The sequence below is a fragment of the Myotis davidii genome, unplaced genomic scaffold (genome assembly GCF_000327345.1).
Source record: "Myotis davidii unplaced genomic scaffold, ASM32734v1 scaffold502, whole genome shotgun sequence".
NCBI lineage: Eukaryota > Metazoa > Chordata > Mammalia > Chiroptera > Vespertilionidae > Myotis > Myotis davidii.
Genome location: NW_006293000.1, coordinates 677,971 through 693,169, shown reverse-complemented (window position 1 = coordinate 693,169; position 15,199 = coordinate 677,971). Strand labels below are relative to the sequence as shown.

The following is a 15,199-nucleotide window of genomic DNA, read 5'->3' as shown; positions in this document are numbered from 1 at the left end:
TTGGCTAGGTGGATAGAGCATCGGCCTGTGGACTAAAGGGTCCCGGGTTTGATTCTGGTCAAGGGCGCATGCTGGGTTGTAGGCTCCATCCCCAGTACGGGTGTGCAGGAGGCAGCCCATCAATGATTCTCTCTCATCATTGATGTTTCTATCTCTCTCTCCCTCTCCCTTCTTCTCTGGCTAATATGCAAAGTGTCCCCCCGGGAGTTCAACCGGGAGAATGGGAGTTCAATTACTCCCTATGATGTGCACTGACCACCAGGGGGCAGTGTGGAACATGGCAGGTGACCAGCAGTGGTGGCGGGAAGGAGGACCAAGGAGGCGGGGAACCTGATCATCCCTGATCTTGGGTGAGGTCTAGGGACCCTACCTGTGCACGAGTTTTGTGCACTGGGCCTCTAGTATTAAAAAGAAAAGAAATCAAGGCTTCTGAGAAAAAACATTGATCAGGATCTAGGACAGAAGTGTAAGATGAACACCTTGTTATTCCAGATAGTAAGGAGCTATAAAAGACTAATGAGGTTGCGTTAAAAGGATTTGAAGAGGTTTCCACTGGCTCAAAGTAGGATAATCCAGATATCAATTAATGCAGTGGATGAAAATAAATATACCAAGTATTTTTAAATCCAATGATTCATAAGGATGAAATAAAAATAAACACTAATTGATCACTTTTTATTTTGTTTGCATGTATGCAATGAACCAATGACATGACACTTGCCTGCCAATCTGTTAGGCTAATGGATAACAGAATATCAGAAAATAATTTTTGCTGCCAAGTAGAGACAGAGAAGAGTATACACTTACTTCTAAGTGGGCAACTACCAGTACCATGATCCTGAGATCTACCTCCACTCACCAAGTACAATTACTGTGATGGCTTAAAAAATATAATTAAATTTTCAGGGTTTAATTGAGTGGAGCTAAATATATCAACTATTTGCTAAGAATATTTACTGTATTTAAGCCTTATACAACTGTAGAAGCTTTCTTCCGAATCAAAAGGTAATGTGTTCATGTGCAAGTGTATGATACCAAGCAATTTTTGACTGATCTTATTTGACCACTATGAAGGATTGTCAAACATTACTTATGCAGCAATACATGCTTAAAAATATGTAATATAAAACTTAAAGAAATTGTAACAACTACTATGAAAGAGAAAATTTCAAAACAATTATAATTTCTAAAATGAAAAGTACCCTATAAGGTCATATTTAATGAATGTGTACACATCCAGAACATTTTAAAGGCACGTAAAAGATAAGGCACCTATCCTAAATATGATCATACAATTCAAATTAAACATTTACTTAACACACATACCCAATACAGAATTAAAACAGGTATGAAGATTTGAATCCTACCACAAAATATTTTTTAATGTTAAGCCATGTTAAACATGTAATTTCATCTTTTTTATTTTGACAGACAAAATTGGCTTTTAAGGAAGTCACTTACCAATGAATGGCTCTCCTTCACACACAAACAAAACATCATCATCCCTGAGGGAAATAAAAATTTGAAAAGGTACCATCAAAATCCAGAAATCACACGAATTATCTGTTTAATACAGGAACTGTTCCTTAGAATTATGTAGAAGATAGGTTTGCAAATTGGACTATGTAAATTTCCAGTGCTTTCTTTGTTAAACACCCTCTACACACACACTTAACTATCCTTGGATTTAAACTCAAGTAAGATCCACATGAAAGTACTTTTGAATTGGGAAACAAGTCAACAAAACAAAACTCACTATATAGATTATTAAAATTAAGCTTTCTTATCAATTGAAGAATGTACTGTTATGTTCAAAGGATATGATTAAAGCCCTAGCCAATTCTTCTTTTTTCACTTTAATTCTGTAATACTAAATAAATTACTGGGGTTTTCTCCCATATCATCAGCTGCTTTGTGCTTTGGAAAGGAAAATAAATTTTTGTATTAAATTTAGGAAGAATATATGAAAGTAACTGCTGTAAACACTCACCTACTCTACACCCACCACACCCCCAAATGTAAATGACTGCACATAATCTGAAGTCCTGGATTATCAGTGATATCCTCCTCTCCTGCCCCAACCCTTCCCACCATTACTATAATAAGTAAGTTACCAGATTGTTCTGTGACCCACAAATTATTAAACAGGTATATATTTTATAGTTCGGAAGGCTCATGACCCTCTATGTTGCAGAAATTTTTATTTCCTATAAAACATCACAGGAACACACTGAATTTTTCTTATAAATGAAGTCTTTTAAAGAAATCATTCAACAGTTTGACTCATTTATGCATAAAAACAGAAAGAATATGGAAGATAGATATTGAAAAACTAAAAAATTCTCCTATTTTATTTGGATTTTAAATACGTATCTTTTAAATTTATAACTATTTCTACTGTTCACAAGGCCAGTTAACTTTTTAAGATTAGTATGAAAATTTTTCTTCTTCTCTTTAACAAAAATCAGCTAGGAACTGTATGGCCTGGATAGTTATTTTCTCAGATGTTTAGTTTTTTAATTTATAAAATGAAGAGACTATAAGTTATGAACTTCAAAGGCAGTATATTATATTGAAAAGTCATGATGACCTAAATTTAAATGAAAATTAAGCTTTGTATACTATTATAATGTAGAGCATATTCTTTTAACTCCATCAATTTTCTTTGAATCTTCACCCGAGGATATGAGGATATGCTTACTGACTTTAGAGAAATGGAGAGAGAGAGAGAGAGAGAGACATCAATGTGACAGAGAACATCAGTTGGGTGCCTTCCATATGTGCCCTGGTTGGGGATTAAACCCAAAACCTAGGTACGTGCCCAGACCAGGAATTGAACCCGCAACCTTTTAGTGTATGGGACAATGCTCCACACTGGCCGGGGCTCACTCCATCAATTTTTTAAAAAAAACCCATGCTTTGCCAGTGAAATGAGATAATTGGGCAAAGCAAATACAACATAACTGGCACATTGTCAGTAATTTGTGTTCCCTTTCCGTATTTGTTAAGCCTCAAAATTCTATGATCCTATGAGGATGGATGAGGTAAACTAGATACTTGTTTTAAAGAGATAATTCTGCCTGGGATATTTAAAAAACTGAACCAAGCCCTAGCTGGTTTGGCTCAGTGGATAGAGCATCAGTCTGTGGACTGAAGGGTCCCAGGTTTGATTCTGTTGAAATCAATAAAAGTATATGTAATATATTTAATAAAAAGAAAAAAAAACTGAACCCCAAAACAAACCACCATTGTGACAGATCTTTGATGAGTTAACTCTGCTTAGCAAGTTTCCACCAAAGTAGTGAGGCCCTAAGTGACCTTTCAACCATTAGACCAGTATCTATGATGTGCACTGACCACTGGGGGGCAGATGCTCAATGCACAGGCATGAAAACATGGAACAGACTGATGAATCTCAGAGGAAAGGGGGAGGGATAGGTGGGAAGAGATTAATCAAAGATCTTATATGCATACTAGAGGTCCCGTGCATGCATTCATGCACCAGTGGGGTCCCTCAGTCCTAGCTTGCGGGGATCAGGCTGAAATCCATAGTCCAACATCCCCCGAGGGGTCCCAGATTGCGAGAGGGCACAGGCCAAGGGGCCCCACTGGTGCACGAATTCATACACCAGGATTCTAGTTTATAAATATTTGTAATATTTATAAAATTCAAAGCATTCTTAGGAAATCAATTGAACAATAAGCAGAGGCACATAAAATTAAAGAGATCAATTAGATTTTTTACTTTAATATGTTTTTTTATTGATTATAGAGAGGAAGAGAGAGGGAGAGATAAAAACATCAATGATGAGAATCATTGATTGGCTGCCTCCTGCATGCCTCCTACTGGGGATGGATCCTGCAATCCAGGCATGTGACCGTGACTGGAATCGAACCCTGGACCCTTCAGACCGCAGGCTAAACCAAACCAGCTAGGGCAGATTTCTAACATTAAAAACTGCATGTCTTATTAGAGTCATTTCTAGTGCCATAAAGAAATTTCTCATAACCATATATGAACTATGCAGAGAGACTATTAATATATTGGAATGTACTGAGGATTTTCTATCTGATCAATACACCCTAAGTTCAAATGATTTAAATTCTAAAGAGCAAATAGTAGGCAATCACTTGCCAAAATCTTATTCTTTAACAGTGATTAAACCATTGTGTCAGGGAACTAGCATAGCACCAAGAAGCGAAGCGCTCAGAGTGGAAAGTTTATGAAAAGTGAAATTTACCTGATCAAAGCAATATCATCAATCAGTCCACCTTTCCCATTATACACACTAGTGGCTTTTATGCCAAGTTTACTGCTGGCCACAGAGAGTAAATCAGATAAAGTTCCATATACAGCAACCACCTGTAAAACACACCAGATTAATTTGAACCATTTGCATCATGAATTTCATCACTCATAAATCATAAATTATCACACCATAAACTGGACTAAAATGAGATTATCATGTAAAAGAAGATTTTGAAAGGTTCTTGAGTGTTCCTTTTTCTTCTATGACGAATATTTACTGAGTACCTAATATGGCTGAAATCTAAAACTGGAGAATCAGAAACTGTCTGACTAAAAGCAAACTACAATCTTAAGGTATATTAAATAGTGCTCCGGTTATGCTGCTTGACAACTTGAGACAAATTATTTAACCTCTTTATGCTTCTGTTGCTTTACCTAGAAAAGAAAATTGTCGCACCTACATCAGAAGGTTGAAATGAGCTAATGCATAGTTAAGAGCTCAGCAAAGTGCTTAGACTTGTTAAATCTTTATAGTGTTTTTACATTATTCTTTTGCTATAGGAATGGTTTATTCAAAAAACTAGAGGCCCAATGCACGAAATTCGGGCAAGGGGGTCCGAGGGCCCAGGTGGCTGCCACCTCGCCCCAGGGCCCTCGCAGCCCCTGCTTTGTCCAGAAGATCGTCAGGAATGTCATCTAGAATGTTGTTCGGCCATCTGGTCTAATTAGCACATTACCCTTTTATTATTATAGATAGGAATGATTTATTGCTGTTTATGATAACATTTATTACATCAATTACCATATGAAAGGTAACAACTTCCCACCTCATTTAATTCCTCAATAACTACTTATTTTATAAAAGCCAGACTTTAGCGAACATTCTAAATACAGCAAGCAGCTGGGTTTGATCTATCCAGCTGAACTGATCTGTCCTGCGTTCAATCAGGCAGTCTGATGTATGTGTGAGGTATATGCAATTGTTTAGGTAGGGGATTGAAAATCTCTACATGAAGTGAATTTCTTGCTCCAGTCCTAATTGTAACTATGGATTCCCAGCAGCTGAGTTGTACAGTTGTACCCTTATCAGTTAGGATTTCTGATTGTTATGAATAAAAAGTAGGCAAGGAGCTGAACATGAAGCATTTATAGCCAATTGACTTCCCACAGGATATTGGATAAACATGCCATATGAAACGAGAACCGGGCTGGGCCTTTGCTCGCCAGTGACTGGAGTATAGTAGGCACTGAATTTTTAGTTAAATAAGTGAAGTTAATAGCTGGGTATGGAGGGAGTCGTTTGCTAATCTAGCAGCATGCAATCTTTCAGTAGCAGAATACTCAGATTCCAACTGTTTCCTCTTGTATCATAAGGATAAAAAACCAGATAATTGTTCCAAGTATTTGGGGGAAGGGTTGTAGGCAAGCACAATTTAAAGGGGACTAAGTGAATTATTAAAATAATGCACAACCCAAGTGTCCATAAACAGGTGAATGGATAAATAGCATGTGGTATATACATACAGTGGAATATTATTCAGCCAAATAATACTACAACATGGGTGAATCTGGCAAACATTATGCTAAGTGAAATAAACCAGACAATAAAAGGACAAACATTGTGTGATTCCACTTATATGAGGTAATTAGAACAGGCAAATTCATAGAGACAAAGTAGAACAAAGGTTACCAGGGTGGGAAATGGAGAGTCACTGCTTAATCAATACAGAGTTTCTGCTTGGGATGATGAAAAAGATTTGGAAATATAGAGTGGCGAGGTTATATACATTGTGAATGTACATAATACTAATGAATTGTACACTTAAAAATGACTAAAATGTTAACTTTAATATTCCACTTTTTCCACAATAAAAAATAATAATCCAAAACACTTGCACAGAGCAGACACACCATAATGAAAGCTTGAATAAAATGTGTCCCTCACATTTCCTATCATTTTTCACATCTGTAACAGAGCCTGGAAATCTCACCTTTATGGCAGATACATGTCCCTGGGAGAAAAGGAAAAGAAATAAACTGCATAAGGCATGTGTACAGGGTGTGAAGAGAGAAAATAGAAAAAAGAATTTAAAAATGCAAAGGAGCAAGAGATTGACCAAAGGAAATGCAAACCAACGTTTACAGTATGGAAAGTGCTATGGGTGGCAAGTAAGAAAACTCTCCTTTTCAACATTAAGATCCTTGTCTCTGCTGCTATACTAAGAATTTCCTAGATAGGTCTTTCCACTTTTTACCACTGCTTCTTGTACATCTCTACATGGCTTTATTTAGCCTGACACTATCCCCTCCTAACCCTAACATCAACTGTCTCTTCAAGCATTTCTTTTCCCTTCTCTCTCAACTGGTCATATCATAAAATGGATGCAAATTTCATGCATCTGTGTATATAAAGCACTGTATTTAATTTAAATAGTAGAACCTACATTTTATATGACTTTTTAAAAAATACAAAATTAAATTGTTTTCTACTTCCATATGATTTATTTATTTTTCCTGTGGGTCAGTTGTATCCTAATGAAAATAAAGACCACCCACTTGCTCTAAAAATTTAGAAGCTATTTAAATTTTAACCTATTAAAATTAATTAAAAGTTAAAATTCAGTTCATCTGTCACACTAGCCCTTCCTTCCCAAGAAACTCCAATTCCTTTCCCTCTCTTGCCTCTCCTCACCCGATTCCTTTTGGTTTTTAATATTTAAATGTTTTCATTCATTTCTGTATTTCTGTGCTCAAAAGCCACAGTAGCTACTGGTTACCATGTTGAACAGCACGGGTATGGAATATTTCCACCATCACAGTTGGACAGTGCTGTTCCAAAGAGCAGAGGAAAATTAAGAACAAAGAAATATCTATTTTAATTCTGTTAGGCTTGACCATGCCATAGCAATGCATAGCAAAAAGTGATAGAACCTATTTATATTGGAGGGTTGAGGAGCTGCCTTCTTTCCTTTCTTCCCCATTGAAGTCAAATTTGATTAGAAGACAGGAAAAAGCCATGTATAGAGTCATGCAATTCTCAGGGCAATCAAAGCACAATAGGAGTTTCCTTGTAGGTTGCAAAAATAATACTACAACATGGGTGAATCTGGAAAACATTATGCTAAGTGAAATAAACCAGACGATAAAAGGACAAACACTGTATGACTTCAATCCAGTTTAACTTTTACTTCATTATCACTTAAATCAACCCTCATATACTTTAAACACAATTTATCATTTGACTAACATATTTTCTGATCTGACTTTCTGTCTAGACTGTAAAGGTTTGACTAAAAAGTTTTTATGCATTCTTTGAATACAGGTAACCAACTATCCTCTGGGATGCTGATGAGCAGCACTCAAGTTTAGCCAAAGTGCTACCCTCCTCTTTGAAGCGAGAAAAATAACCACAGCCAGTTTAAAAAGAAGGATCCACTAGATTAAAGGTTACACTACCAGGCTTATAGTAAGCCTTTGACAAATATTTAAATGGTGAATGAAATTTTCATTGCTTTCAGAGTGTTGAACTGGGACATGCCTTTTTTTGTGTGTCAGTTACATTTATGTCTTTTCCACTGACATTACATTGAAACACAAAGTATATAGTATAAAGGCAATTCTAAAGGGATATTCATAAAATTACTGAAAGTGGCTGTCTTTGGACAATGGAATTATGGTAGACTTATTTTCTTATGAACTTTTGCTTTGTTATCCAGATCTGTTGCAATGAACTTGTGTTACTGATTTAATAAAGGGCAAAAGTTATAATTTATTTGAGGTTGCCATTGCTCTAGGTCAGGGCTGGGGGACCCTTTTTCTGCCAAGGGCTATGTGGATATTTATAACATCATTCTTGGGCCATACAAAATTATTAACTTAAATATTAGCCTGCTATATTTGGTCAAACATTTAATTAACTCACCCCTAATGCCTTAGCTGGATCAGATCAAATGATTTTAAGGGACCCGAGGGCCAGACGTTCCCTACCTTGCACTTACTTTAGAAATAAAATTATTTTTTGCAGTTGACAATCTAGCAATTGACAATTTCCTTTAAATAAAATAAGCAGAGGCCATCAACTAGAGAAAATGAAATTTAAGTTAATGCAAATAATAATTCTGTAAATTTGAAGATGCCCCTTTATTTGGACTAATATACCTGTTTTTCACTTGGAGGGGATTTTTGGCTTTTTTTTTTTAACTAGATCACTTTAGTTTGACTTTTTTTTTCTAATACTTTTATTGATTTCAGAGAGGAAGGGAGAGGGAGAGAAAGATAAAAACTTCAATGATGAGAATCATTGATTGGCTACCTCCTGCATGCCCCCCATTGGGGATTGAGCCTGCAACCTGGCATGTGCCTTGACTAGGAATCAAACTGTGACCTCCTGTTATATAGGTCAGTGCTCAAACCACTGAGCCATGCTGGCTAGGCTAGTGTGACTCGAGCATACTAACAAATCATATTGAATTTTATAAAACTAATATTCTAAAGCTCTTTCATATAAATGAATCAGAATATCAGAATATTTAAAAATAGTCTGTTTAAAAAAGATTCAAACAGACTAGTACATGATGTATTTTTCTTTATATAACAACTTTGTTGGAAACAAGCAGCAATGGCAATCTTGTATATATCTTGGCTATGTGTTCTAATTGTTATATACTAAGTTTACTTTGGTCCTCACACAGCGGCTGAGCATTTGTAAAATGGTCATGATCATAATGGTTATTTGCTTCATGTGCATTATACTCCCCAGTGGGGACCTGAAATTTCCATGTCACTTTACTAACTTAGGCACTATACCTGGGGTCCTCAAACTACGGCCCGCAGGGCACATGCAAATACAAATATTGTATTTGTTCCCGTTTTGTTTTTTTACTTCAAAATAAGATATGTGCAGTGTGCATAGGAACTTGTTCATAGTTTTTTTTAAAACTATAGTCTGGCCCTCCAACGGTCTGAGGGACAGTGAACTGGCCCCCTGTTTAAAAAGTTTGAGGACCCCTGCACTATACTATACCTAGAATGAAAGCACTCTTTGGAGTAAATTGAGAAACACATCTGTTAAAGTTTATGACCACTATAATATACTGCTATTTAACTTAATCGCTTCTAAATTTCAGGTCCTATGAAAAGTGAAAGCTATCTATCAGTTGAGAAAATAAATGGTGTATTATGCACAGTAGACTTTTCGGTTTAATGTAAGTTTTAAATTTGCCATTAAATACCATTTTCAAATTGTAACCTGTGTTAATAAAATTCAAAAGTTAAAACCTGCACATGTATTTAAAACATTTTTTATATCCCCCACAATATCTATTACATAATACACAACCGATAAACATTTGTTTAATTTATGCAGGCCAATTTAAATTACTGCAAATAATCAATTACAATGACTAACTTAATGTAGAACTCAACTTACTCTACTTACACATTTAGTTGAATACATTTAAAAAATTAAAATGAATTTATTCCTAAAAAAGATGACATTAACTCTAGACCAAAAAGGCAAATACTAAAATATTAAAAATTAAAAAGTCTGAAAACACCAAGTGTTGAAGAGGATGTGGATCAATGGGAAGGTTTATTCAATGCTGGTGGGACATAAATTAATGCAATGACATTGAAAAATAATTTGGCACTATTTTGTAAAATTAAAACATTCACACACCCTAACACCCAGTAATTACAACTAAAATATATAGAAGCCATGGTTCTCAAATGTGTAGTTCCTAGACAGGCAGCTGGAACTAAGGGAATATGTTAGCAACTCAAATCCTAGTCCCACCCGAGATCTACTAACACTGAAACTTTGGGGGTGGGATCCAGCAATATATTTTCTCAGTTGCTCCAGGTAATTCCAATGCATGCTATAAAGTCTGTGAACCATGGCCCTAGAAAAACGCTTGCATGTATATCAAGATACATACATATGTATATACATATGTATATATATACTAGGGGCCCGGTGCATGAAATTCGTGCACTGGAGGGGGGGGGCAGTGTACCTCAGCCCAGCCTGCCCCCTCTCACATACTGGGAGCCCTCAGGCGTTGACCCCCATCACCCTCCAATTGCAGGATTGGCCCCTTGCCCAGGCCTGACGCCTCCGCCAGAGGTGTCAGGCTTGGACAGGGGACCCCCATCTCCCCCCGATCACTGGCTCTGACCCCCGCACAGGCCTGAGGCCTCTGGCCCAGGAATCATGCCTGGGTAGGGGACCCCCATCTCCCTCTGATCGCTTGCTCCCCCCCCGCCCAAGCCTGACGCCTCTGACCCAGGCTTCAGGCTTGGGCAAGGGGACCATCATATCCCCCCAATCCCCGGCTCCGCCCCCCACCCAGGCCCGATGCCTCTGGCCCAGGCATCAGGCCTGGGCAGGGGACTCCCAGCTCCCCGCGATCTCCTGCTCTGCCCCTGCCAAGGCCTAACGCCTCTGGCCGAGGCGTCCGGCCTGGGCAGTGGGGACCCGCAGCTGCAGCGGCCCCGCGATCGTGGGCTCCACTTTAGGCCCAGGCAAGGGACCCCTAGCTCCCGGGACTGCCAGCTTTGACCGTGCCCAGCTCCCATTGCTGGCTCCACCCCTACTTCCTGCTATCACTGGCCAGGGCGGCAAAGGCGCCTGATTCTCCGATCATGGCTGGGGGGCAGGGCAAAGGCGGCCCCCAGCTCTTAGCTGTCCCCTGGGTTTCCGATCACTGTCAGTGGCAGGGGGCTTCTTCGTGCTTTCCCTTTCACCTCCCTGCATTGTGACTACATATTCAACTTAACTGCCATCTTTGTTGTCAGTTAACTGCCATCTGAGTTGGCAGTTAATTTGCATATAGCCCTGATTAGCCAATGAAAAGGGTAGCATCATACGCCAATTACCATTTTTCTCTTTTATTAGTGTAGATATATATATATGCATATTCATGGAGCACTGTTATTTTAATATCAAACTATAAAGAAAATAAACAATTCAAATGTCCATTGATAGGATAATGGATTAACTGTGGTAGTATATTTAAATATTTATATTTATACAAAGAAGTAAGAATGAATAAACTACCACTATGTGGGGCACTATTGATGGAATCTTAGAAATATTATATTAATAGCCAAGTCCAAAAAGACTACATGCAATGAGATACCAAATTAGGATATATTTCACAAAAATGACAAACACAAAATATATAGTTTAGTTACACATACATAAGTGACAAAACTATTAAAAAAGCATGGAAAAGAGAAATACAAAATTCATGAAAATGAGATAGGCAGGGCGAAAGGAAAGTGGATGAACACATTAAGTTATTGGTAATAAGCTATTTCTTGGGTTGTGTGGCAAGCTTACTGAAATTTGTTATACTAATGGCTTTTTAATTTTATGCATATTAATATTCTTTATTATATTCTTTTATAGGTACCAAGTATATTTTAAAACTGTTTAAATTGAAGAGCAAGCCCTCACGAGGTTCTTATTAGATATTAGATTTCAATAAGCAAAAGTTCACATAGATTTTCACCTGCCTTCAACTCTAACTATATAATGGGTTCAAATCTGGATATATAATATCAACAACATATTTCTGACAAATAGCAAAGCCAGAAGAAAACAGTTACTTCCTGGACCAAGACTATAAACATCAGTAGAGAATTAAGTTCTATTTCATATCCCACTAAGTCTGCAGCCTGGCAAGGTGCCTCAATACAGAGACGGCACTCTATTAGTGTCGGCTGAATGAATAAGGTATCCAAAAGGCCTATGCTTTGCACAGCTCATGACTGAATATTCTGAACTTATGTTCAAGAGATACAGAAACTGAATTGACACCAGGTTGCTCAGAAGGCACTGGCTACGCTCAGGTATCTGAGCCCTCATTTCAATTTTCTTAACACCAGCTATTAGATGGAATAATAAAAAGAGAACAATGGGAATTCTGAGCATATGGAGAAAGGATGAAAGGCAATTTTAAAAAATTCAAATTCAAAGAATATAATTTTCTAAACAACGCGAGGACTTTTATTGACTGCAGTAAATATCTCCTAAATATTTATCAATAAATTTAGTGAAATTTTGCCAAATTGACTTTAAACATGAAAAAAAGAAGTTAAAGAAAAAAATTTTGAAATGGTTTATTTTCATGTGCTGGCAAATATTTTTAAATGTCTTGCTAATTGGGATGATCTCATCCTATCATTGGCTAATATTTCAAAGAAAAAACGTACAAATTAAGGACGCACTTATTGTTAATAGCAGTTATTAAATAAAATTTCAAACAGACTTCTTTAAAATCTGGCACTTTTTGACTTCTCAGATCCAAAGAGATCCACCATTAAAAACCCCTCATAATTTATATTAGGAGAAGGGGCAGCGCTGCCATTTTCTCATTATTTATTCTTGCAGGATTATACTGTCTTCAATCCGCCGATTCTTTGAAGAAATCTTTTAAAATCACTTGGCATTGTGGTCAGGGTTAATTTAGAGAAAAAAATGGATAACACGAATCTTAACCTGGAACTTGGTAGCTTCCATACATCACAACATGCCAAAGAGAACCAACCCAGTGAAGAAGCTGCCCACCTGAACACACTCCCTTTTCTCAGAATACTTGGGATCAACAGACACATTGGGTGGTGGAAAGCATCTGTGTCTTTCCAGAATGGGGAAAAAAAAAGTTGTAACATTATTTTATGTTTTTAAGTAAAAAACCATAAATCTTAAACTCCAGTGGATCCTCTTGTGCAGCCTGTGGTGCGGCATCTCACTGTGAAAAGCACTGTTTTAGAGAATACAGAGTCCACCCTTCCACATCAAAACGTTCACTAGTTACACTTTACTGTTTATTTACTAACTAGAGGCCCGGTGCATGAAATTCGTGCAAGGGGCTCGGCCCTTGCAGCCGCAGCTTCCTCTAGAAGGTCGTCCGGAAGGATGTTGGGAAGGCTGTCCTGCTGTCTGGTCTAATTAGCATATTATGCTTTTATTATTATAGATTATACAGAAAAGTCATGGCGACCATATTTTGTCCCCTGTAGTGACTCTATACCTTCCAACCCCAGGATTCATAGCCCTGTCTGGCAACTTTTGAATAAGCTTCATAGGACATTAATTTATTTGAAAAAACAGCAACACTGACATTCTGATGAGCAGGAAACAAAAATACAAGCTACAAATAAAAAGATAATGGAAGTGACACAGATGTTCCAACTGGTGGATGGGAAAATCAAACTCTATTTTGTAGTAATGCTTTTTCCCCAGCATGTTCTTTATGAACATCATGTCATTATTATACCATCCTGGCTAAATACAGTCCCTTTATATATGTAAAAATGCAGGCTGTTATGTATTATTCTGCTCTTTTGTCAAATAAAAGAATTCTAATACATTTATTTTTAATCAGCTGAAGGGAGAGGAGAGGAAACACTGACAACTTTGGCACAGAATGTTTCCCAGTTGAGCAGTACGGATTATGGCATGACATTTTAAATATTGACTCATACTAGTATTTTTCAATTTGTATTTTTATGATCTTTTTAACATAAACACTGATCTTTAGTTATTTGAGATGTGTTTTTCCAATCTTCTGAGATTCTCTAGCAAAATATTTTTAAAGCATATAAAATTTAAATCCAAAAATCTAACGGAGTCAAATCTGGACAGCTTAAAAAATGTATTAAAGATAATATGGCAAGACTAACACAAGAAACTTACAGAGTAAATACTTGTGCTTGGTCTAATCACCTTATCTTTCACAGACTAACACAGCAGAGAGATTGGAGAGAAAGGTTCATCAGAGCCTGTTTTTGAGGACATATTACAATTGTAACTTTGGAAATACAAAAGCTTTCTTCTAGTAATATAAGCTTTCTTCTAGTAATATAAGTTTTAGATTGTGAATGTAGTTAACAACAGACAAAACAAGTTGAGAAAAAAGTTAATAATGGTCAGTAATAATGTAAATCTTGGGAAGCATATTTTAAGGCAGCATTTGTGAAAATTCAGAAACTTGAATTTATGCCAGTTCTGTTGTATCTGGGTAATAAATCTCTAAGACCAGAACACAAAATCACAGTCAACAAACTACAATGTGGTTCACATTTTTAGAGCATGTTTAAAACTGCAGAGTAAGTTGGAAAATCATTTTTTTTTTTACACCGAGGCACAATTACACTATTTAGAAATTTACAATGTCTCCAAATTATGCAGGAGACAAAGTGCTCTGGCCAGGAATACAGTGAGGCCAATTTACTTTTACCTTCGACTCTCAGGCTTAGTTAGTTCTAAATGTCATTTAGCTGCACCATAATGTCTGCCTTGAACAGTCACATTTTCCAAAGCAGTCGGACAACTTTCCTGGGTGGGGCAAGAGCTGAGAAGGAAAAGGCTTCATTTTGGATTGCTCTGGCGCTGGAAAATATTTAGCACCACACCCTCCACAGAGGCCTAACGCAGAAAGGAGCAGCGTCCCGTCAGCCCCTGGGGTCGGTCACAGCCCCCAACCCAAACACGGTGCGATCAGAGCACACAAGTTCGGCGGCGGCGGGGCTTGGGGCCCCTGAGAGCGAAGGAACCGTCAGGAAAATGTCCCTCCTTTCCGAGCCTCTATTAGACCTAGGATGCGAGAGCATCTCATGTATTCACTGATGGAGCTTTATTTTTTTACCCGATCCAGCCCGCATGCCACCACTGGAGCGGACCATTAGTCAGCACCAAGGTGGAAACGGGCGCCCTCGGGCCGGGTGCGGGCAGCGGGGTCTTCCGGGAGGAGGTGGGAAGGGGAGCATCGGCGCCCAGCGCTTGGGTGACAGCAGCCCTCCGCGCCCTCAGTCCACCGGCCCCACACCGGGACGTGGGAACGATTAGGCACCGGCTGACCTGCGCGGGTCCCTGGGGCGGCCGGGGAGCCGAAGGGCAGGCTCGAGGTAGGAACCTGGGGGGCTGGGGGAGGCTGCGGGGAC

The 15,199-nt window shown here is 38.1% G+C and overlaps 1 protein-coding gene across 2 annotated transcripts in view; it reads right to left on the bottom strand.

Annotated features, from left to right (window-relative positions):
* The window catches only part of KCTD9 (potassium channel tetramerization domain containing 9), a 45,505-nt gene that overhangs the window by 30,088 nt on the left and 218 nt on the right, over window positions 1-15,199 (bottom strand). The window contains exons 2-4 of one of the 2 annotated variants that reach the window (XM_015565720.1): window positions 6,241-6,261; window positions 4,242-4,363; window positions 1,462-1,505 (exon numbers count right to left, since the gene is read on the bottom strand). In XM_015565720.1, coding sequence (XP_015421206.1) covers window positions 1,462-1,505; window positions 4,242-4,363; window positions 6,241-6,261 — 187 coding nt within the window. The remainder of the gene's footprint in view (window positions 1-1,461; window positions 1,506-4,241; window positions 4,364-6,240; window positions 6,262-15,199) is intronic. The other variant, XM_006766440.2, reaches the window with a different exon arrangement.